Genomic DNA, 24,988 nt, shown 5'->3' on the forward strand with positions numbered 1-24,988 from the left:
ACCGGGGGCTACAGACATGGGCGACACTGGGCATGACGCTAGCAAAGCGGAACATAGCTAGAAAATGGGGATCCGACACCGTACCCTCAAGGACACACTGGGGGGATGACATGGATGCGGCGATGGTGGCAGAAAAGACGGTGTTTATACATAGGGGGTGTCCCAAAAAATGGTCCACTATTTGGGGCAAATGGAATGAATACCGAGGAGACCTATGCGAACCACCGCAGGAGGTATCTGAACTGACAACAAGTCCATAAGGAGGGAGCCAGGACATAACACAATTGTAACGGACATAGGTGCCCAATTGGTGTAAACAAAGACATTAGACTGATAACCAAAATAAATAGTTTTTGACATAAAGACTGGGTTTCTAGAGGTCTTCCACACACATAACACATAAGCTATACCCAGGGGGAGGAGCATCCGGAGGCCCACGTCTCTAATATTAACATGTATATGGTGTAATGATTGTCGACGTTCACAGATCACCAAATGTAATATTATTTGTATACAATGAAGATGCCAAAGTATGTTATCTGCATGTAAGAAAGCGAATTCTACGTGTACTGTTACACTGAAAAAGCCAATTAAAATTGTTATAAAAAAAATAATAATGGCGTTTTGCTCTTTCTATGTGTGATGCAAAATGCAGCATTCATAGCAAAAGCAACAAAAAAAAAGCGAGGAGAAATAAAAGTATTTTGCATGGCATTTGCTTTTGGTGCTGCCTCAGACTTACACATCCTTGTAAATCTGAGGCAGTGTCAAAATGCAAAGGGTGGTGCAGTGGAACGCCCTCAGCAACACCCATTGCACGCCCCTTTCACACAAAGTGGTGAGTGTAAAGGGGCCCTATTTACAAATCACTCAAAGTTGCTTAGCGCCACTTTGTAAATATGGAGAAGGGCATAGAGCCACAAGAACGTCGCTAAAATTGACATTCTGGTGGCGCTACCCCCATGTTAATATACCCCATTGATTCCTGAAGTGGATGTATTAGTCCACTAAGTCACCAGACCCGGCAAGGCCTAGCTACCCACAGGTTAAGACTGGAAAAGAGGCAGGAGGTAGGGTAACTGAACTTACCTATTTTTTTAGATCAGTTCTAAGCTGTCCTTGAGAAACACTTAGGGCCTATTTTGATGTGACTTACTGTTGTAGTACTCTTGTAGTACTCCTGAATACAACAAGCATGCCAGAAGTCCTTCTGACTTACTCCTGAAATTCATGAGTAAGTCAGGATCACTACATAACCTTTGTGAATTGGGCCCTCATATTATGCTTTGTCAAACTAATTCCAAATAAAAAGCATGACTTAAGAAAGAGAAAGATTAGATATTTAATGAGACAACCTATAAAAACCATACATTTTAAAAAGTTTATCAAACAAAGAAACCAAGAACTTTAACAAACAATTTGGTGGTTTTAATAGATCCAATGAAATCTTAGGACCAACTGTGTGTTCCCTTTGATGGTTGTCTATAGTGAAGATAAATATCTGTTAAAAAAAATTAAGATTGCACTTAAAAGAAATCCAAATGTAGCTTAATTATTACTAAAGTGGTAATGACAATTGCATTCATAGTGAATCCATAATTATGTTTGAGATGAAAACGGATGCCGCCGAGAGTAATTTCCTAAAGCTGTGATTAATTCAAACAATCCAGTCATCGCAGCAGACACTATTAGTTTGTTGTTGGAAACTTGGAATATCATGATCAATTCCAGCTTCAAGCGAAGGTTTATGTAAATGACAAGAAAGATCTGCTAGGTAGGCCTGAAGAAAGAGGGTTGTAAAAGTGCAGGTGATCATGTAACTCTAGGGTTCCACTCTTTGTGTATTTCCAGTACCTCTACTTACTTGGTCACATGCACGTAACTTGGGTTACTCCGTCTTCCTGCTCAAACTGTCCATCATCTAGTTCTCTTAGCACACTGTCATTGCAACTGAAACCTGAAAAATGTCCATACTGTGTGGGCTCCTCTTTAGCCCAGCACTGTCTCGAAGGAGCCATTCGGAACTCATCTGATGATGGTCTTTCTGGAGTCCTGCTGGGAACGGTGTGTGAGCCAATGTTTCTGCTTGATGCTTTGCCCTTTTCTTCCACTCCTATGTGTTTTGCAGATTTCTTCTGTAACACAAACACAGACAAATCAAACTCCAGAGAAATGTAACAAATATAAATTAATTGTTTAAACCTGTAGATGAATATCAGTGTTTATTCACTTATGGTATTCCCTTTTAACAGCTTTGCATTACTGAATTTTAAACTTAAAATCCATAATCTTAGGGATCTTTTCATTCACGTCTGTACAAATTGTATTTTTCCCATCATTATGGGAAAATGTTAAACATCTGTAATACAACATTTAAGCACAATCAGAACAGGTGTGGGACAGCTGTAATTAAAGTATCCCAGACAGAGATTCTGCAGGAAGTATCTGACAAACCTGGAATGAGCCCTAGCACCAGAGTCTACATGTTAACACTTGTTCTCAAAATTGGTGTGGATGTAGTGGGAGAAGTTTCTGCATTGAGAAAAATAAAAGAACAATGATAAATCAGCTAGAGAGGCAGACCTGCAGATGAATTTCAAAAATAGTGCCAGTATGATGCCTGAATATCTGTAGCTAGTAGATTCTCAAGCATACTCCAATGGATAGGGGTTACAATAATGTAACCACATGGCAGATATGAATGAAGTTGATAGAAGTCTGAGGTTTCTTGCACTCAGGCGTTCATCTTTGTCTTCATTCACAAAGGCAATCCTTCATTGTAAATACTGATGAGGTAGGATTCCTGTAAAAGTTTGAAACCACATTCTGAACTGGGCTGGATTGATACATCCAGTCCAGTGTAAAGAAATAGCTAGGTCATTGTGCAAACACAGAACTGCAATGTGACCTGGCCAATGATACATTTGGCCCACAGTCCCTCACTTACTCTGATGAGGAAGAGTAGACACAGTGTTACAAGGAAGAATAAACATCCTTTTTAACTGTAAGGCAATATGAATGCTAGAAGATAGCAATAAACGTCAAATATAGGAAAAATGGTTATTCAAGACTAAATTTCAGCTTTGCTTGAAGAGTGTGGTAATTTGTAGGCACTTCCTATAATTCTATTTCCCAACTATGCAGCGCAACTGTAAATTACAGTGAGTTTGAACTTCTTTGGGAGCCAAGAACAAAGATCCCAACTAGAAGTTGAAAAATAGTTGATGTCCTGTTTGCAAATGTACTGTTCCTCTTCCCATTTAGAGATGGGGGAACCCTGGAATTCCAAAAGCAGAGCCTCAGTTGGATCTGCCATAGGAAACCCTTGACCTGACAGATCATTTACTACTGATATTCCTCCTGCACTACTTAAGGTAGGGCAACCATGACTAATTTTCTCTAGCCAAGTCTCTTTTGCCTTCAGTGCATCTGCTCCACTGGTGGATGGGCTAAAAATACAGAGTTCACTGTCAGGTTGATGAGCTCTCTGTGTTATGTACCATGGCAGGTTGCCTGCCACACTGTGACGAGGCTTAACAGATTTCATTATTACTAGCAGCTGAGACAATAAAAGCTGATGGCCCAATTTAGGCAATTTCCTCCAGCACTATTTTCAGTGGCATCTGCTTTGTGGACGATCATCAAGCAGAACATGGGGGTATAGCTTCCAAGAGAATAAAAGTGTTGCGATTGAATGACCTTGTGTTGCCTTTAAAAAACCTGTATATATTCTCACACCTTTCATCTCAACAAATAGCATTTTCCTTTTCATATACTGGGACAAAATCAGGATTGTTACAAACTGGAGCTAGAGGCAAGTAAAATGTCATAGGGCTTGTTTGCTTAACTAATGCATTCCAAAATAACCAAGACCTACAAACCAATAGGCTCCTGTATACTGTACAAGGCCAATAATAATTCAGAAGCTGAATTATGTGGTGAGATGGTCGTCCAACTATACCATTATTTTATCGATGTAAAGTATTCATAGCATAAGTCATAAATTGATAAATCTAATTCATGTTTGGTCCAAATGTTTTAAGGGCAATCTAAATGAGAAAGAGAGTATTTTATTTGGTATTATGTCTACTGTGAGGGTAAAACAATAATCATGCTTTAAGGAATTGCATCCACAATTAACAAATTAAAGGAATAAACGATTGCATAGTATCCAGGTGTGGTAGGGTCCAATAGTGGTCGGCTGAGATTATGGGCGTACAATGCGGGTGGTGCCGAATGTGCTTATGTGTCAGGCTGATGCTAAGTTCAGTGACCACCAATAGTCACTGGGTGTTCGTTTGTGATCTGCTTTACTTTCACTAATTGTGTTCGTTTGTGATCTGCTTTACTTTGACTAATTGTGCATTGTGATGGTTTTGACAGTGATCCAGTTGGTCCTACCATATGTACTGGGTGTGAGTGTTTGATTGATTCAGATGCTCCGTCCATCACCATCCCCTTTTGTACCGCTTTTGGCCGCCATAAGTGTGGCAGGGTATGCTCAGACGTGAGTCCCTTGCTCACTTTGCCACTGGATTCAAGCAAGCCGGGCTGAAGACGGCTGGAATGCCAGAAACCGGTCCTCGGAAGCTTGTTTCCGGTCCAGGGAAGACATGGCTTGGCAGTTCGGGCTGGACTGTTCCCATGAGGCACAGGGTCAGACTGATTTGCATATAGCCATGTCTGAACTGGGGTGGCAGAGTGGGCTAAAGAACGGTGATGGATTAAACCCAGATCTTTTGACTGGGTGTGAGTGTTTGATTGATTCAGATGCTCCGTCCATCACCAGCCCCTTTTGTACACCTGAGATGGGTGCAGGAAGGGGAGCCTGAGGGTCATGGGGGCCCCGTGGCTCCCCCCACAGACCCATTGTCTGCAATTTCTGTGGGTTGCCCAGGAGGGAGCGAGGCATCCAAGCAAGTTTTAATTTGTTGCGGACCCAGGGGATGTGGTCACTGGGGCCATGTAATTGCCCTGGGAGGGAGGCTGAACTCCCATCCTACCCTTTAATGATGGGGTCCCCGGGACCTCATAATGGCTCAAGAAGGGAGGCTGCATGCCCCTTCCCCTTAAAAATATCATGCCCGGGGCGTGGTCTCGCCAGCGATGTGGTAAGACGTGCACTCGGGGAGCTCCGGCTGACCGCCGCTATATTAAGCCATTTCAGGGAAGCTGGGGGGCCGTGGCTGACACCCCAGAGGAGGACACTGACTGCTGGCGATCTGGGGGTGCCGATTGCGATGCTGGGAATTGTTTGTAGATGGCCCGAGGCGCGGAGGTAGCCAGGGAGTTGGAGCCTGAGCGGAGTCACCCGCCATTTTGTGAAATCCATAGCGGTGCTCTCCTTGCGTCCTGGCGACCCCCCGGGGTCCCTTTGAGCTGGAGACTGGACGGTGCAGCGGCGGGGAGATCAGCAGCGAATGTTGACCTGGCTGCCTGGTGGCGGGGTGATGGCTGAAGCAGACGAGAAGGCGGCTTACATGGCTCCATAGGACGGCGCGCTCCCACAGTGCCTATATGGAGGTGCCTACAAAAACGGTCCTTGATATATGGGACAAAATAGCTGTACGTAAGGGGCTGACGACATTCCCTTCCCCTCATACCCCTAAAGCAGACAACCTGCTCTTCCCACCGGCATGTCATACACAAACATTTGCCAAGTGGTTACGGGGAGGGTGCAGAGTAATTGGAGACATGTTTGAGGGGGGACGTCCAGTGCTGAGAAGCGGGTCTGCAATATGCGCAGTTGCAGCATTGGGTATCGTCGCCCACCATGTATCAGGCGGCTACTCGACCTTATGACCCCTTTGAGCGGCTGGTCCGCTCATTCGAAGATTCGAAGGGACTCATATCACGGACATATTGGATCCTTCAACATCCGCCTACACTGACGCTACACCAACGGCAATGGCACCTGGCGTCGGGAACGGAAATCACACCTGGACAGTGGAATCATCTTTGGCAAGACATTCCTAGGGTCTATCGCAGCATCCCACAGAGGGAAAATGCGTATAAAATGATGACGCAATGGTACTATACGCGGGTCCGGTTGAAGCGTATGTTCCCTCCGGCGTCCCCCCTGTTTTGGAGATGTTCGAATGCATCTGGCGACTTCATTCACATCTGGTGGGCCTGCCCGCTTCTCACCCTGCCCTGGAAGGAAGTCCTTAGCCACATCAAGGAGGTGTTGGGGTTTCCTCTGCCTGACTCCACAGCCACGATACTCTTGGGGATCAAACCTGCCACTCTGAAAGCACTCACGAGCAGTGATTGGACTATAGCTTTGCATATGCTCGGGGCTGCCAAACAACTCATTGCACTCTATTGGAAAAGGCCTTAGGCGCCTCCGATTGCTGCTTGGTTTGTGCGACTGTGGCACGTTTTAACCATGGAGCTCTTCACTGCTCGACTGCAACTGCGGGAAACTCGTTTTAATGCTGTGTGGCGTCCCCTGGTCCAACACCTCTGTAAAATAGAACACGCACGATACTTGCCTGCCAAGCTTAGAGCGCTGCGTCTCTTTGAGGATGCCCTGCTCCCGCCAAATCCTAACAGGCTTTTTCTATGCTCAGATTGATTATAATTCCCACCTTCCAGCGTGCTCAATGCGGCCTGCACAGTGTTTCCGGACGGTCACTGCTGAGAGTTATCTATGGTCTGCTCACTCGCCTACACAGATAGCTCTTTCTGCTCCCCATCCGTCCTTTCTCCATCTATCCCTGCTTTGTTTCTGTCTGTCACTCACTATCCACTATTTAGGGGCTCATCGCCCATGTTCATAAAGTTACTGTCCTTCTTTTTATGGGTCCTGAAATGTAACACAACCTGCCATTATTGGCACATATACTAGTACCAGCAGTTGGCCTACCACGACTGGTTGGCGACATATCCTTTCGCCATAGGTTCCCTGTTGCCTGAGCCTACATTGAGAAACATTTGCAATTGACGCGGCCGGCCCTAAGTGGGTTGTAGGCTTATCGCTGTGTATGTCGAGACCTGAATTGCACTACTCTTAAGGTTACTGCTTATAGACAGGCCTCAAGAAACCCTACAACAAGTGGTTATCACTGCACATCCTTGACAACGCGGCCGGCCCAATATGGGTTGTAGGTGACATGCTGTGTCTAACTTGGCCTCTCACAGTTTTTTGTTTCTTTGCTGAGAAATAATTGCAAATAACGCGGCCGGCCCTGAATGGGTTGTAGGCTTAACGCTGTGTACACATGACCCTTTGCTCCTCTCTTTTTTTCAAAAATAAAAAGGACTTCAAACAAAAATATCATGCAGCCTGGGGAATGAGGTTCTCTGGCCTGGTAATGGCACAGCTCCCTTTTGCTACCCCTTCCCTTCCCCAATCAGATGTCGGGGGGTTAGGGTATCCCTACCCTGCCCCACCCCCCAAATATGTTTCTCTTTACCTTATATGAGGACTGGGGATCTTTGTTAATTTGGCTGTGGCATTCAAGCAGATCTGTCTTTAGATCTGCTGAGTCCACAGATCATCTGTGGCATGATACATACATTAATTTTGAACCTTAATTTCTCAGAAACTGTTGAACGGATTCACACTAAATCACAAAAGCACCCTTTCCGGGTCAATATCTAGCTTTCTGCCAGATTTGGTGTAATTTCGTTCAGCAGTTTAAGTGGTAATAAAGTCATGAGTGATGTCAGTGACCATGTCATGAGTGATGTAATATGTGACGTCATCAGCAGTGCATTGCACGCGCAAGTTATAGTGAGTCCAACTAACTATAACGTGGGAATTTCAATGGTTTTATGCAAGTAAAATTTCCAGCTAACTGTAACTGGTGTGAAACCTATGGTTTTGTCAGTGAATTTAATAGGTTTTTTAAATGCTAATTCCTAACTATAACTGGTGTGAAACCTATGGTTTTTTCAGTGAATTTCATAGGTTTTTTAAATGCTAATTCCTAACTATATATAGGGCCTCAAACCTATGTTTTTTTCAGTGAATTTCAAAGGTTTTTTAATAGCAAAATTCTATAGCTATGAAATATAATATTTTTTATAATGAATCCTATATTGTATATTTATGTAATTCTATTTTTTATATGTATATTGTTCATGCTTTTAAAAAAATATATTTTTTTTGCCCTGGAGCGCTCCCGGTGCGCATACCGGTGAGCGCAACGGTAAGCGCAGTCTTGCGGCGCGCCCCGGTGAGCGTCCCGTTAGCGCTATTGCCGCGAACGAAAACATCATCGTGACGTATCGCGTAGCCGCGTGATGCGTCTTATGACGCACGGCGTAAGCGCACCCGGAAGCGCCCGAGCGCATACGATCGCGCAACGTAAGCGCCCCCCGGAAGCGCCTATGTTCGCGCCGCGTAAGCGTCCCCGGAAGCGCTCCGGAGCGCGTAGCCTAAGCGCGTCAAGCCATGTGACTTTAAAATAACACTTTTCATTGGTTCAGAACATTTTTTTTTCCAAATATTGAGAAACCCACCCATTTCTCTCACTATTGCTTTGTACTTGGAGAGAGCAAGAGGTGTTCTGTGCATTATCTGCTTCTCAAAGATTCCTGATCTACAGCAATGACTGAAAGGGAGTCATCCAGCAATGATTCTGATGGTTTTTTGCCTGAGGACCCTCCTCACCACAAAACAAAGGACCACTTCATTTGGAAATTATTTAACATCCCTGAAGGAAAAAAAAGGTTAATGCTGCTAAGGTAACCTGCAAAATATGTGGCTCTATTTTATCCAGAGGCAATCCTAATAGGAAATATAGCTTTGGAAATGCCACTTTAATTAGGCATGTCCAGAGATTACATCCAAATAACTATGCCAGGGAGAGTGTCAGGGACCTGGCACGGAATTTACCAAGAGATGGCGGCAGCACCTCCACTGGTGGAGCAACACCTTCAGGAACACCACGTGGAAGAATGGTCCCTAATATGCAGCCGGTCTTTGCAGGCATAACATTTCTATGCGTGGACTGTGATGAACTGCTCTGTTATGGGGAGCAAAGCGTTGAACTCATTGCTATGAAGAGACAGGAACACCGCTGCCCTCCCCGTCCCTAATTTTTCACAATTATTTGCTCCTGTTGAGCAGTTTTGGAATCCCTGTTTTTGTTTTTCCCCTGAAAAAAATCCAAAAAAAATATAAAATCGTTATAAAAAAGTATTAAAAAAAAAAGAAAAACCAAAAAAAAGTTATTTTCAGAACTACCTCCAATTTTCAAAAAAGAGCTGTATTTTCACTCTAATTTTTTACAGTTTTTCACCGTGGTGCGCTCAGGGTACGCGTACCGGAGCGGGCACCTGTGAGTGCACCCAGCGCTTACCCTGTGAAAACGTTTTTTTGCCCTTAAGAATCCTTCTAGGCCCACCTCAGAAAACCTAGGGGGTCAGGGGTGTCTACTCTGCCCCCTTTTGGTCATTTCCCCCTTTGTTTTTGCCACCTCTTGTGTCTCGATCCTACCGAGACACAAGATGGCGGCCGCTCCGGACTGTTTGGAATGTTGACAGACACCCGAGAGCCAATCAGCTTTCCGCTCGCGAACTCGCGTAGTGCGCTGGTGCGCGCCCCGGTGCGCGTACCGGGGCGCGCATATACATATATATTTTTTTTAACCTAAATTACTTAAAATCCACTGGAGCACATATCTTGAGACGTAGCAAAGGCACATCGGGTACCAGTCCCTACAATTTTGCCAAGTTTGGTGGAAATCCATTCAGCAGTTCGGGCTAAAAGTGAATCCAACCGCCCTATGGAAATTAACATGGGGAAAACACGTTTTGGGACCCCCCTTTTATCTCGGCCCCCGCTTGACAAATCCCCCCCAAACTTTCAGGGAAGGAGTAGAGCGGAGCGGGCCATCTTCTTTGAGAAATTCGCGAAGATTCGTCCACCGGCGCCAAAGTTATTCCCAATACAATGTTGCAGATTTCCTATGGAAAACAATCCTAACTATAACTACCTACTGGCGACCGCCAGTAGGTAATATATATATATATATATATATATATATATATATATATATATATATATATACATATATATATATATATATATATATATATATATATATATATATATATATATGGAAATTTTAACCGTATGTTCATAGCATTTAGTGCTATATATTCATATGCTCTGGATACTCCTGCCATCTAGTGTTGGGCCCAGAGGTTTGCAACTTTGACTCCACCCTTTGTCCACAATGCACCAGCATACTGGCTTCCCCTCAGATTGTTTTCGGCTCCGTGGACAGTAGTATGAATGGAGTGTGGTGTGTTGGAAAGTAGGATGTGCTTCATATGGTTACCCCCACTTTTTGATGATGTATCACTGTTTTTGGACTAGTCTGGCCAGGATCCCGCTATCCAGGACCCCAATCTAACTGCTTTCTCCCTCAAATTGTTATGTATGTACTTTAGGTACACTACAGATTGGATACTGGTGTACCCTTACAAGTCCCTAGTATATGGTACACCATGTACCCAGGTCATAGGTACCCCAGAGGCCTCCCATGGGCTGCAGCATGTATTATGCCACTCAAGAGAGGCCATTCAAAATGACATGACAGGCCTGCTACAGCAGACTGTGTAAGCTGGTGCTTGCACCACTTCCTGAGATATAGGTTCACTATTTCTATCTAAATCACTACACTTAAAAACCTATCAGTCACCCCTATGGCAGGCCTTATCAATCCTGAAGGCAGGGTGCTAGGTTTTACGTGAGAGGGTGCCCCTGCATGAGCAGAGCCCCTCTGCAGCCTTCGGAGACCATTCTCCGGGGTTGTCGGTGATGCAGCCAGACATATAGGTTTAAGTACATTATAACCTCACAGTAAATGCTAACTTTGAAATGGCTGCTTAGAAACATGTTGTGTTTGGTGTTAAACACCTTGGAATCATACCTCCACACCAGTAACTGGTGTGAGTGGTATGCTTCCACCCTTCTAGAACCACTACTGTGGGTCACAGGTCTACCCGGTACCAGCTTTCTCGATCTGGGCAGCACAAAATGGATGCTGCCGGCCACAGACAGCTCTCCTGCTGCTGAGCCAAGCTCAAGCAGAGGAAAGCATGACAATAGGCATCTTGTCATAGGGAGGTGTGGCCACTTCCCAGACAGGGTTTAGGGTATTGGGTCTGGGTGGGTGCACTCTGAGAGTGCCAGAAAGTCTTCACTGGGAGCACATTTGGTGTCCCTGTGCATAGTCCAGCTCAAACCAGTTCTGGGAGCCATGGGCTCCTGCTCTGGCACGAAACTGGACAAAGGACATGGGTGTAGCCACCCCTCTGTCCTGCCACTCGCCTAGGATGGTCCCCAGAATCCCTTTAACCCCTTCCCATGTGTATAAAGTGGGTTACCTGACTACAGGACTTTAGATTTTACCTGGACAAGATTCTGCTAAGAAGAAACCAAGTGCTTCGACTGCCTGCGCTATGATTGCTTGACTGAAGAATCTTCCTTGGAGTAAAGGAGTTACTCCCCTGCAGCAACAGGCAACTAAACGCATCTGATTGACTTGCTTCTCCAGAGCTCCTGCAGAATCCGAAGATTTCTGCAACACAGGAGGTGGGTTCCTAAAAGCCCCTGAGCGATTCTGACACCAGTATCCCTCATGGGGACCGTTCAACCCGATCCCCTGCGTGTATATGCTTTTTGGCGATCACTGAGCCTGAGCATTGGACTCCGTGTAGTCCTGACCCTGAGCAGTATTTGCACCGAAGATATCTGGCCTCCACTTACCAAGTGCTCTGTGGGCTGGTATTTTGCACACTCGCTTGAGGTCTCCTCGCGATTCCTGGTCCGTTAGCCTGTGGGTCCTAGCGAGAGTCACCTGGTTAGTTTTTGGGCTTACCTGGTTGCTCCAGACGTGCCCTGACTCTCCATTGCTTGGGAGAGTCCCCTGGACCTTGCTGGTCCACACAGTAACCTGTTTCCTCTGACCACGTGGGTTGCATTTGCCAATGCTTGTTGGTGCTCCAGCCGGACATTGACCCCTCAGCACTTGACATCCTTCGTGGGACAGCTCACCTACGGATCCTGGTCATCCTCGACGTCTCCTGGTCCCTGTGGCTGCAGAGTCAAGCATCCCTTCATCACACCTGATGCACCTGACATCGGTGGGCATTCGACTTCCGAGCCACTGGTGACTTACCATGACCCAGGCTCTGTCCCCTCTGCTTTCAGGTTCCTCTCACCTTGAATCCAGGCTTGGATTCCTCTGGACACTCTTTGCCTTCCTGGCAGCAGTACTTCTTTGCAGCTCTCCATTGAAAACGACAAAGGTTTCCGACACCACTTGACCCCTATGCACCCTGCTCCTCTGGGATAGGTAACACGGGTACCTCAATAATCACTAGTGGGTTGGCTCTAGAACCGCTTATGTTCCAAAGGGTTTGCTTGAAGTCCTCGTAGAAGTGTCCTTAACCTCTAACTTTCCAACTGCGACTTTCCCATAGAGTTGTACAGAGCACGCGGTCGTGTTTCCTCACTGCCCCTGTCCTCTGTGTCCTCCCTGTGTCACTCCTCTAGCAGGTTCCTTGGGGTCCCAGCGATTATATGTGCTCTAGGCACTGTGTCTGTTAAAGAAGTGATTGTTATTCCATTTTTTTAGTATATGTTTCTTTCTCTCCCTAGAGCCCGCTGTGTATTGTGCTACTTACGAATGTTCTATCATTACAGTATTATGTGCTTTATGTTCTAATCTTGTGTAGAGATTAGTAGAGATAGGTATATTAATAAATACATATTTTTATATAACTATTGCGTGGTTCTCCCTTCATTTAGTCATTCAGGAGGTGATATTCTGCTCTCCACAGCTACAACTTGGATAGCTTTCTGAAGGTTATATTTGACCTCATACATCATAAGGGTTGTGTGGCCTGGTACAAGGTGCCCACTTTAATTAGTGGACAGCATATACCAACACACCTTCTCACATGGTGTGCAAAGTAAAGGGAGTTAAAGGACAAGGAACATATCTGTGATCATTTCTTGCTCTTAAGGAGGAGGGTGGGCACATGTAAATCTACAACACTACAAACAGGTGAGAAACAGCCTTTACAATGAGGTTTTTACCATGTTGTACCTTTACCATGCATTTATTACCATGCATGTTTTTAAAAACCATATGCTTTTACAATGTATGCCTTTATCACACATTTACAGTAAGTTTGGGGGTGTGAGTGGTCTCCCCCCACAAATACATTGTTTATATAGATATATAAACATAAATATAAACAATGCATGGTAAAGGCATATGTTATAAAAGCATTTGCGATCTAAACAAATGCGGGGTATAAAATATGTGGTAAAGGCATGCAGAGTATTTCCCTCGTTGTTCCATCATACAACCCAAACAGATAGTTACAGAGTAACATTTCCTATTCGTACCATGTGTTGCTAAAGATACACATGTTCTGCACAGACTATAAAGCAGTCCCTATCCAAATCAGTTGCTAGTAAGCAGATAATGTTGATGTTTGAAAAATGTATTCTAAAGACCGCTTGGCCAACTAAAGCCTGTTGACGTGCAAGAATGTTGACACAATAATTTATTTATTTATTTATTCAAAGTTTTGTATAGCGCGAACAAGATCCTTACAGATATCAGAGCGCTTCACAAAGACAGGGTAGGGGAAGTAGGAATGAACAGAGAAAATGGGAGCAATATAATAGTCATTAACATGGTAGGATAATAATAACATACATAAAACATGTCAGTATACAATCAGGTAAACAAGTAATATCAGATGGCACAAGTCATTGTTCCCACTATAGAGGTGTTCAGGTACATCCTGGGTGTGTGGATGGCTTATATCAATGTTTTAGTATAGAGAGAACTGAGTGGGGGCATCGGGAGAGTGACTCAGTAGACCAACGTGTATCATATATTGGTCGGTAGTAAGAGAGAGTAGCGTAGTGGTGTCCCCATCACGTAGAAGTATAGTGCCAAAGGACCAGGTGAACAGTGATGCAAAGCAATGCAGAGTCTCTGATCCAGCACCTATAAGGTTCAGGAGATCTTGGCCAGAAGGATGGTTTTCACCTCTTTCTTGAAGAGTGCAGTGGAGGAGATAAGCCTGGTTTCAGGAGGGAGCGCATTCCAGATCCTGGGTGCCATTCCTGAGAAGGAGCGCTTGTATGTTTTCTCTTTCCGGAATCTACGAGGTTTCAGGAGTAGATTTTATGTACTTCTATTGGATCTTGAGCCTCCTGATATAGACAACTTTTGAGCGAGGTAGTTGGGTGCATTGTGGTGCAAGGCCGCGTGTGTCATAACTGCAATTTTTAGCTGTATTCTGGCTTCAAAGGGCAGCCATTTTAGAGACTTTAAGTCTGGGGATATATGCAAATGTTTTCTTGAGCCTGTAATGAGTCTCGCGGCAGCGTTCAGAGAGGCTCTTAAGGGTGCTGTTGTGGATAGCGGGAGTCCGCTGAGGGCCACAATTCCGTAGTCTATTCGAGGGATGACTAAAGCTTGTACAGCAGTTTGGAAGTCTTCGGCCGGGAGGAAGGGTTTAATTTTCCTCAGTATGTTGATTTGGAAATTAGCTGCTTTTGTGGCTTTGCTAACGTGCTGCTGCATGTTGAGTTTGGCGTCGAGTGTGATGCCTAGGGATTTCGCCGAATCCACGATGGTAGGTTGGACATTGAGTGCTGTTAGGTTTTTGAGCCAGGTTTGGGTGGTGGAAATTTTCACCGGGGGTGAGATGAGTAGGAACTCAGTTTTCAGAGCATTTAGTTTGAGGTGATTATCGGCCAGCCAGGATTGAGTGTTAATAAGCGTGGAATTCAGATGTTTGATATCTTCCGGGGATTGTAGCTTTAGGTAAAGTTGTGTGTCGTCGGCGTACATATGGAATTGGACATTGGAAGCTTGGAGCAAGGTGGCGAGCGGTTCCATGACGAGGTTGAACAGTGTGGGGGAGAGGGAGGATCCTTGTGGAACACCTAGATCTGCAGGCACAGGTGTAGATAGCACATTGTCGATCTTGAACTTCTGAGACCGATTGTGAAGGAAGGACGAAAACCATTTGAGAACAGTTCCCGAAAGACCCATTCTAGAGCTTAGCAGCTCCAGCAAGTTCTCATGTTTGACCGTGTCACATGCTGACGAGAGGTCAAGAAGGATGAGGAGGCAGGACTCATTGCGATCAAGAATTTGGAGGGCGTCATCAATTATGTGTGTCATAGCTGTTTCCGTGCTATGTTTAGCTCGGAAGCCTGATTGATGAGGGTTGAGGAGGTCAAATTGGTCAATGTGTTTTGTTAGTTGGAGTTGGACACATTTCTCCAGCAGTTTGGCCAGGGTGGGAATATTGGTGATGGGCCGGTAATTGTTTAGGTCAGACGGATCAGCTGTAGGTTTCTTGAGTATAGGCCTGACTTGCCCCACCTTGAGGGAGTCTGGAATGAGACCTTGTTGCAGGGAGCTGTTGATGATTTTGGTCCAGAGAGGGAGGAGCAAGGGGATGAAGTCTTTTACAGCATTAGCAGGTAGACGGTCTGTGAGGTGATTAGAGGGCTTCAAGGTGCAGAGCAGTTTGTGTATTGCTTCTTCCGAGTAGGTATCGAAGACCAGCCAAGATGCCTTGTTTTTAGGTTGAGTGTTAGCCATTCTGGTGTGGTTGGGGAATCGGATTACATCCATGATGAGGTCATTTCTTATGTTGTCAGTCTTTAGCTTAAAGAAAGCAGAGAAGGCTTCACAGTGTGGGGTGTCGCTTGTTGTGCTGTTTGATTGTAAAGGTTGTGTCTTTGTTTGGGTCTTGATTAGTTCGAACAGCTTTCTTGGCCTGTTTTTTGCTTGGTCCAACTGGTGGCTAAAGAAGTCCGACTTTGTGCGTTTTATTTTCCTGAAGTAGGCATTTCTCTTGTTCATATGCCTTTTGAGGTGAAGTGCTGAAGGGTCCGATCTCCAGGTGCGCTCTGCCATTCGCATAGTACGCCTGTCGTCATTGAGTCTATCATCATACCAGGGGTTAGAAATTTTGGTGGAGACTCTCTTCAGTTGCAGGGGGGGACTTCATTGACTGTATTCATAGAGTCAAGGTAGTGGTTGATCAGTGATTGAACATCCGAGGCACCAGAAGGGGGAAGGAGGAGATTGCCGATGTGGGGAGGCAGGGTAGAGGGGTTAAGATTCTTCATGTCCCTTTTCCATGTTTTGGATTTGATTGGTTGAGTCGGGTTAGGTTTAACTTTTTCATTGATAAAGAAGTTGATAATGTGGTGATCTGACCAGTCGCAGGGTAGAATCGCCTCCAGTTGTGTAGAGTTCTCTTTGGCAATGATGAGATCGAGTATCGAGCCTTTGTCGTGTGTTGGTCTATCGCATATTTGGGTGAGGTCAAGCGCATTAAGGAAAGTTTTGAGACTATTCACCACTGTGTCTTTCTGATCGTTCCAGTGGAGATTGAAGTCACCCAGGTAGACTTGGGTGGTCTGCCGACCGGCATTGGAATTGATCATGTCCATGAGTTGTTGGGTGAATATGAGATTGTCACCAGGCGGGTGATAGATGAGATGTAAAGCACAAACTTGCTTGCCCTCGCTGGTGATGTCGAGGCAGAGGAGTTCACAGGAGGAAAGGGAGGGGGAGGTGACTTTAGTAACGGAGAGGTTGCTCCTAAAAATGCATGCAATTCCCCCGCCCGTCTTGCCAGGAGACCTGTCCAGCCTAATGATGTGATAATTGGGGGGGACTAGGATGTCCATAATCGGGGTAGAGGCTTCAGTAAGCCACGTTTCCGTTAGAATGGCTAGGTCCAGATCCATGGCTGAGACGAGATCAGCGATATCGGAGGAGTGTCTCTGGGCCGATCTGCAGTTCAGTAGGATGCACTTGAGTTTGGGAGAGAGAAGGGTGGTCGAGCTTTCTAGTGTGAGGGGGACTTTTCTGAGGTTGTTAGGGACGGAACCTCTGTTGTTGAGTGATGGGCACCTCAGAGTGTTTGTAAGAATTGTGGGTATGGGGATGTGTGTGTTGGATATGTGTTTTACCGGACCTGGGCCATAAGAGCGTAGGAGAGAGCAAAGGTAGCGGTCCGACAATGGGTTGAGGGCACGACGGGGGCGGTGGGAGTTATTGCGAACTGGGATAGTCGGCCAGCGCGGGTGTCGTTGAAGGCGAGGGTATGTAGGGAGGGTGCGTCGTTTGTGGGGTAGAGGGATGGTGGGAAGATGGAGGGTGCGTCGTTTGTGGGGTAGAGGGATGGTGGGACGTGGACTGGGCTGTGAGGAGAGAAGGTCTTTGATTGCGTGGACATCTTTTTTGATTTGTAGAATGTCCTCTTTGACTTGTTGGAGGTTGGATAAAGTCAGGTCAGGAGGTGCATTGGGGATGGGGTTGGTGGTGAGAGCCATTGGTGAATGGTTGAGTAGTGAGCTGGAAAGCGGGCAGGGTATCGAGGGGGGGATATACTAGCGTTGTTGGAAGGTTCTGCGGTGCTAATGAGTGGGGTGGCATTCAAAGTGTGGGCGTGTTTGTGGGCGAGGGGTGTGGGTGAAGTAGGTGAAGTAGGCGGTGGGTGGGAGGTATAGGTAGTGGCGTCAGTGGGAGACGGTGCCGGAGAGTAGAAGAGTGAGTGAAGGCTGAAGACAGTGGGGGAGACAGGAAGGTAGTGAGGGCTGAGAATAGGAGGTGGGAGAGAGGGGGATGCTAAGGTAAGGGAGGCGGTATGTTCTGTATCTTTTATTGGGAGGGTGAGAGTGTCGTGGGTGGGAGTGGGGAGGGAGCTGGGGAGGGAGAGGTGTCCGCCGTGGGGGGGATGAGAGGGGGGGGTGGATAATGCTTGGTGAAGGTACGTGGCGCTGACCAAGAGCAGCCTTGCTGATAACGGTTTAAGGGATGTTACCCAAAAGGCTAGGGTTTTACCCTTTTTGCATGTAGAGTGGGCTCTAAGGGGTATGGGAGTGTGAGCTTAGCAGTGGCATAGAAAGTCTGCATGCAGTTAACTATCTCACCTGGTAATGCCAGCTTTAGATATGGCCTCATGGGGTTTGGTGAAGGCTACAAAAAGTTGAGTGTCCTTTCTAAAAGGCTTAGTTCTATCAATGTAGTACATACATGCATCAGGACAATATCTGTGATCACCGCTAGCTTCCAGGGAGGAGGGTGGGCACATGTGAATTTATAGGACTACATACTACAAACAGAAAGTTACAGGGTAACATTTTCTATTTGTAGCATGTGTTGCTAAAGATACAAATGATCTGCATTGAAAATAAGACACAAAATGTATGCCCTAGTTGTGGGGTCATCAGTCCAGTACAGCTTGGCTCCAGTCACGCTGTGAGCATGGGATCCACGTCCGGACATACCCATGCTACTTAGGGCGGTACATGAAACACACAAAAGTTGATGGGAGGCTGCTTGTAATAACCACTGGCAATAGCTCAGTGTAGCGCTCCAACCCCTCGTTCTTTTGCTCACTATGACACCTCAGTTTGAACCCAGCTATATGCAAATCAGTCTTATTCCAATGGGCACAGTCCAATCTGAACTGCCAAGCCAGGCCCTCCCTGAAACGGAACACAAGCAACCAAGAACCGTGTTGTCCCTAGTTATGGGCTCCTCATCCGTGTACAGCTTAGTTCCAATGACTCAGTGAGCACGGGACCCACGTCTGCATAGAAAATAAAGCGGTACAAAAGGGGGTGGTGATGGACGGAGCATCTGAACCAATCAAACACTCACACCCAGTCAACAGATCTGGGTTTAATCCATCACCGTTCTTTAGCCCACTCTGCCACCCCAGTTCAGACATGGCCATATGCAAATCAGTCTGACCCGTGCCTCATGGGAACAGTCCAGCCCGAACTGCCAAGCCCAGCCTTCCCTGGACCGGAAACAAGCTTCCTAGGACCAGTTTCTGGCATTTCAGCTGTCTTCAGCCAGGCTTGCTTGAATCCAGTGGCAAAGTGAGCAAGGGACTCACGTCTGAGCATACCCTGCCAACTTATGGTGAACAAAGGGGTACAAAAGGGGGTGGTGATAGACGGAGCATCTGAACCAATCAAACACACACACCCAGTCAACAGATCTGGGTTTAATCCATCACCGTTCTTTAACCCACTCTGCCACCCCAGTTCAGACATGGCCATATACAAATCAGTCTGACCCTGTGACTCATGGGAACAGTCCAACCCGAACTGCCAAGCCATGCCTTCCCTGGAACGGAAACAAGCTTCCTAGGACCGGTTTCAGGCATTTCAGCTGTCTTCAGCCAGGCTTACTTGAATCCAGTGGCAAAGTGAGCAAGGGACTCACGTCTGAGCATACCCTGCCAACTTATGGCGAACAAAGCAGTACAAAAGGGGGTGGTGATGGACGGAGCATCTGAACCAATCAAACACTCACACCCAGTCAACAGATCTGGGTTTAATCCATCACCGTTCTTTAACCGACTCTGCCACCCCAATTCAGACATGGCCATATGCAAATCAGTCTGACCCTGTGCCTCATGGGAACAGTCCAACCCGAACTGCCAAGCCATGCCTTCCCTGGACCGGAAATAAGCTTCCTAGGACTGGTTTAGTTCTATCAATGTAGTACATACATGCATGAGGACAATATCTGTGATCACCGCTAGCTACCAGGGAGGAGAGTGGGCACATGTGAATGTATAGGACTACATACTACAAACAGAAAGTTACAGGGTAACATTTTCTATTTGTAGCATGTGTTGCTAAAGATACAAATGATCTGCATTGAAAATAAGACACAAAAGGTATGCCCTAGTTATGGGCTCATCAGTCAAGTACAGCTTGGCTCCAGTGACGCTGTGAGCATGGGATCCACGTCCGGACATACCCATGCTATTTAGGGCGGGACATGAAACACACAAAAGTTGATGGGAGGCTGCTTGTAATAACCACTGGCAATAGCTCAGTGTAGCACTCGAACCCCTCGTTCTTTTGCTCACCATGACACCTCAGTTTGAACACAGCTATATGCAAACCAGTCTTATTCCAATGGGCACAGTCCAATCTGAACTGCCAATCCAGGCCCTCCCTGAAACGGAACACAAGCAACCCAGAACCGTGTTGTCCCTAGTTATGGGCTCCTCATCCATGTACAGCTTGGTTCCAATGACTCAGTGAGCACGGGACCCACGTCTGCATAGAAAATAAGGAAGGCTCTCTCCAAATCGGTGGCGAGTGAGCAGAAACGCAGTTCTCACAAAAAGTGTTCTTAGACCGCTTGGCCAACTAAAGCCTATTGACGTGCAAGAAAGTTGACGCAATAAAGCTTGATGAAGGTATGTGGCTCTGACCAAGCAGAGCCTTACAGATATCTGTTACAGGGATGTTACCCAAAAGACTATGCTTATGCCCTTTTTGCATGTAGAGTGGGCTTTAGGGAGTACAGAGAGTGTGAGTTTAGCCATTTCATAGCAAATGTGGATACACCTAACTATCCACTTGGCAATGCCAGCATTAGGGATGGCCCATGTGGGGTTTGATGAAGGCTACAATAAGTTGAGAAGACTTTCTAAAAGGCTTAATTCTCTCAGTGTAATAAAATAAGAGCTCTCTTGACATCCAGTATGTGAAGCAACCGTTCTGCTAGGTCCTGGTTGTGGGAAGAAAACAGGCAACTCAATGCCTCATTCATGCGGGAAGGCAAAATAACATTGGTCAGAAATTTGGGGTTGTTGAGATTAAATACTCTATCTTTGTGAACATGAATACATGGTACTTGGACTGTAAGAGCTTGGGGCACACTAATTCTTCTAAGGGAGGTGATTGAGATTAGAAAAACCACCTCCCAAGTCTATACTGGCTATTGACATTGAGTGCTGGGTTAAAAAGGAGAACCCATGATGCATGTGAGGGTCAGAGTGTGGTTCCAGGCAGGTGGCTGACGTATATTTAGGGGGTACTACACTGTTTAGACTATCCATAAAGATTTTAATGACTGGTATTCTAAGCTTGGAAGAATGTTCTTTGTTTTGAATATATGCTGCCACCTCAGTTACATTTAAGCATATAGAAGTGTAAGCATGGCCTTCCTTGTATACGCTTAGGAGGTAAGAAACAATCTTCTGCATATAAATTTTAAAGGGGTCTAACTTTTTGGAAATGCACTAATGTCTGAACATTTTCAGGCGTGAGTAGTGGTTTTTTACACCTAACACAGGGTAACCATGCTTTCCTTTGGGAGATTTATACAACCAAACTCTAGAAACTCTGGTATTTGAAGGAGTGGTTCAGCTGTTTGAGATCTGTGTGTCTGAGCTGACCCTCATGCTGACTGAGATGGTCATGTGTGTTAAGGAGCTTCTTGTGAGGACTGTTTGACATCCCTAGGAGCATCAAATACAAGGGTTCTTTTGCTTATGTTAGTGCCACTGGAATGATTGTCATGGTCACCTTCCTCATCTTCCTCACCACGTATTGATGAGGGAGAGTGGCAGAAAAGCATATCCAGCTATCACTGACCAATTCATCCAAAGTGCATTGAACATGGACAGTGGGTGCGGGTAATGGACAGTGGGTGCCAGTATCTGAATGCAAGGTTTTGGCATTTTATGTTTTTGGAAGTGGCAAACAGGTTTTTAGCTGAGGTCCCCACTATTGGAAGCACTTGTGGTTGGAGTTCTTACTCATGGACTTGTTGATACACCCTGCTAAGCAAGTCCGCATAGTCGTTCTCAACTCTCAGACAATGCTCTGTCAAGAGGTGAATGTTGTGGTCAGTGCCAAATCTCTTGAGCTAGTGACGAGAGCTTCGGGAGTGGATGCCACCCTACTTCTGATGTAGAAGATGGCTCTCATGCTGTCTGGTCTATTTTGCCCCACAGAAATGTGGAACGTCCAAGTCTAGTCTGATGGCTCGCAGCTCCAGGTAGTTTGTGGTTCTCCTGGTGCTGAGGGGCCGAGGCGCGGGGGCGAGCTCTTCACTCTATGAGAGACGCATCATTATTGATGGTCACTTGCGGAAGGGTAGTATAGGAACGGCCTGCTGAGCAACAGGTTGTTGTTGTTCCACCAAAGAAGACAGTGCTGGGCCCTGGTGTAGGAAGCTGGCTCTGTACATACTATACCAAAGTAAGGTAAAGTGTGCACAGAGGTAAAAGTAGATAATACCTTACTCTCTATTTGTGGTAGTGGGGGCGAGCAGTAAGGCTTTATCAGAGGGTGATGTTAAGCATTTATTGTACACACTCAGTCAAGAAATGATGTCCCACACTCAAAGACTGTACTCAGACCAATTTGTTTGTATAAAAATATTATTTAGTTGTATTTTATTTCTAGAACCACGCCAGGCCTGGTGCAGGTAAGTGAAATAGTACTTTGCAAGAATAATGCAGTTTGATACAGTTGAAATGCAGTAGAATGCAATTGGTTGGTTTGTTTACAGGTAAGTCAACAGTCAAAATTACTTTTCAGTTACTATTGTGATTACTTAGAACATTACTTTTCAGATTGCTTTTTAAGTTACTTTTTCTACTCAGTGTGGTATGCCTAGATATCACACTGGGACATTTCTTATAGAGAAGGTAAGTAAGTCCATTATTGTACATATGCAGTCTTAGGGTTGGCGGTGGCCTGAGAATTCAGAGGACCGGACGGCCCGCGGGGTCGGCTTGTACAGCGCCATGTTCTGTCCTTTATTGTGCTCCAACAGGAGCTTCGGCTGGAGCGGCTGACCCTTGAGGAGCGTACCCTTCGCAAGTGCTGGTTGCGCAGCCACAGACGGGGGGGGGTGCCGAACACCGTACGCACCTGAGATACCACTGGGTATGTGTACTGCCATCCCGCACGGCGGAGATTGGTCGGCGCTTGCAGGCTGGGAGGACCTCGGGGTCCACATGCTAGGTGACTTATATCGGGACGGTGCCTTGATGCCGTTCGGTGCATTACGGGAGGCCTTCGGGCTCCCGAAGGGTGACTTCCTGTTGCACGCGGCCTTGGTTGCCGGGATTCAGAGGCGTTGGAGGATGGGGCTGGTGGAACCACCCACGTCACTGGGCTGCCAGTACGTAGTGATGGCGGCTGGCACGTATAAGGCCATCACATGCCTGTACAGGAGACTGGCGCTGGCTGAACCTCCTCCTCTTGATGGGCTGCGGGAGCGCTGGGAGGCTGACCTTGGTCGGCAGATACCGGAGACGACTTGGCCCCAGCTTGTACGCAGGGCCTGGAAGGGCACCCGAAATGTCCGGTTCCAACTGGTTCAATATTATACACTCCATAGGGCATACTGGACACCTGCCAGGATCCATCGAATCTTTGGAGGTGCGCAGTCGCTATGTCCGCGCTGCGCTGTGGGGGACGCTGACTTTGAACATATGTTCTGGTCATGCACAGGGCTTGGCACGTACTGGATGGATGTTTTCACTTGCCTGAACGTGGTCACGGGTCGGCAGATTGATGCAGACGCGGGTGCATGCCTGCTACTTTGGTTTCCCTATACTCCTGCCACTAAGATCACTAGTAAATTTTATGATTTGGGGTTCATAATGGCCAAAAGGGAACTTACCCTACACTGGAAATCTAGAGGGGGACCAAACTTCCTGAGGTGGCGGAGGTGTTTCCTGCAATGGGCATCATCTGAAAGCATTCTCCGATTGCAATTAGCTAGGCGCGCAGCAGATGATAAAGCGCTGGAGACAGCTAGGGCATGGAGCGCACTAGTGATAGATTTGCAGTCGCTAATGGAGGCTGATGATGTTGGGGAGACCGGCGAGCCGGCGAATAGTGGAGGGGACGCGGGACGGGGAGAGGTGGTAGCCGCAGGGGTGGAGGAAAGGAGTTAAACTAAGAGCCAGGAGGCGGGAAGAGGGTGGTTGAGGGGGTTGCCGGGCCCTGGGGTTGTAATGCTGGACTTGGGCAATGCTGGACTATACCTGGAACTCTATGTGGGCGGTGAATGAAAGGGAGTGCTACCTGCTGCTGTAATGTTGGGCCAATCGAACCGTAACTAGGGATATGAGGCACACTGACAAGGGGTGGGTGGGGGTAGAGAGGGAGGTGGGATGTCATGCTTAGGATTTGTTGATGGGGTATGTGCGTAGAAGACGGGGAGAAACGGAATAGGAGCGAGATGATGTGAGAATTGAACCTGTCTGTTGTGTGCACAAAATGAATAAAAACAGTTTAAAAAAAAAAAAAATGCAGTCTTAGGGTTTCATAAAAACCAGCACCACACTTAGAAGATTTTTCACAGAAAAGCAGTCAACGCAGTCCTACGGGAGAAAACAGTGTTATCGGTTTATCGGTAGGTACTTAAGTTTTGGAGTTGGTTTTCTGGGGTTAGAACCAGGGTTCCCCCAGGGTCAAGGATGCACTCTCAAAGCACCCTCAACTGCACTGGGGCGGCTGGGTGCAGAGTGTTGAGGCCCAGTGCTATCCAATGGGGTTAGGGGGCCGCCGGTTGGTGGCTGCTCGCAAGCAGGCCACAAGGTTGTGGGAGCAAAGCTCCTGGACTTAACCTCAGGGCAAAGGGAGATCTGAGTTAGCACACAAGGGGCACCCACAGCGGCACAGGGGTGGCAGGCTGAAGAGTGCAGTTTTGGCATCGGGTGGCCTGGTGTTTTCAATGGTGATTGCTGGTTTTGGTTTTCAGACGCAGGCTCGGTCCAGGAAGTCTTCAAGGAGAAACTAACAGCTGGCAGGTAAGTTGTAGGTTCACCTCAGGTCCTCTTCTCCAGGGCGCAGGGCGGCTGGATGCAGGGGTGTCTTTTGAGGTCGGATTTCACCTTACCGGGACATTCGCGCTTGGGAGGGTCTCGGTGCATAGACTGCAGGCGATGTCGGGAAGTACCGGAGGGCTTAACCCACGGTGGACTCGGACTCTGGAGCGCTGGGGGACCTCGCTTGGACTGGTAGGTGACTCGGATTCAGGCCTTAGGCGTCCAGTCCAGTGGTGGTTCCTGGTGTCGTTTTTCTTTGTCCTCAGAAGGCTCAGAGTCTGTCTTGGGAGTTTTTTTTTAAACAGAGCTGCTGTTCACAGGAGATCAGGTCTTTGTTGAATGCAGTCAGTCCTCCCAA

General features: G+C 46.7%; 1 protein-coding gene across 1 annotated transcript in view; it reads right to left on the minus strand.

The window, feature by feature from the left end:
- RFTN2 (raftlin family member 2) overlaps positions 1-24,988 on the minus strand; it is a 409,447-nt gene that overhangs the window by 51,954 nt on the left and 332,505 nt on the right. The window contains exon 9 of the mRNA XM_078680443.1: positions 1,865-2,135. Coding sequence (XP_078536569.1) covers positions 1,869-2,135 — 267 coding nt within the window. The 3' untranslated portion in view covers positions 1,865-1,868. The remainder of the gene's footprint in view (positions 1-1,864; positions 2,136-24,988) is intronic.

The sequence above is a fragment of the Lissotriton helveticus genome, chromosome 3_1 (assembly GCF_964261635.1).
Source record: "Lissotriton helveticus chromosome 3_1, aLisHel1.1, whole genome shotgun sequence".
NCBI classification, from domain to species: domain Eukaryota; kingdom Metazoa; phylum Chordata; class Amphibia; order Caudata; family Salamandridae; genus Lissotriton; species Lissotriton helveticus.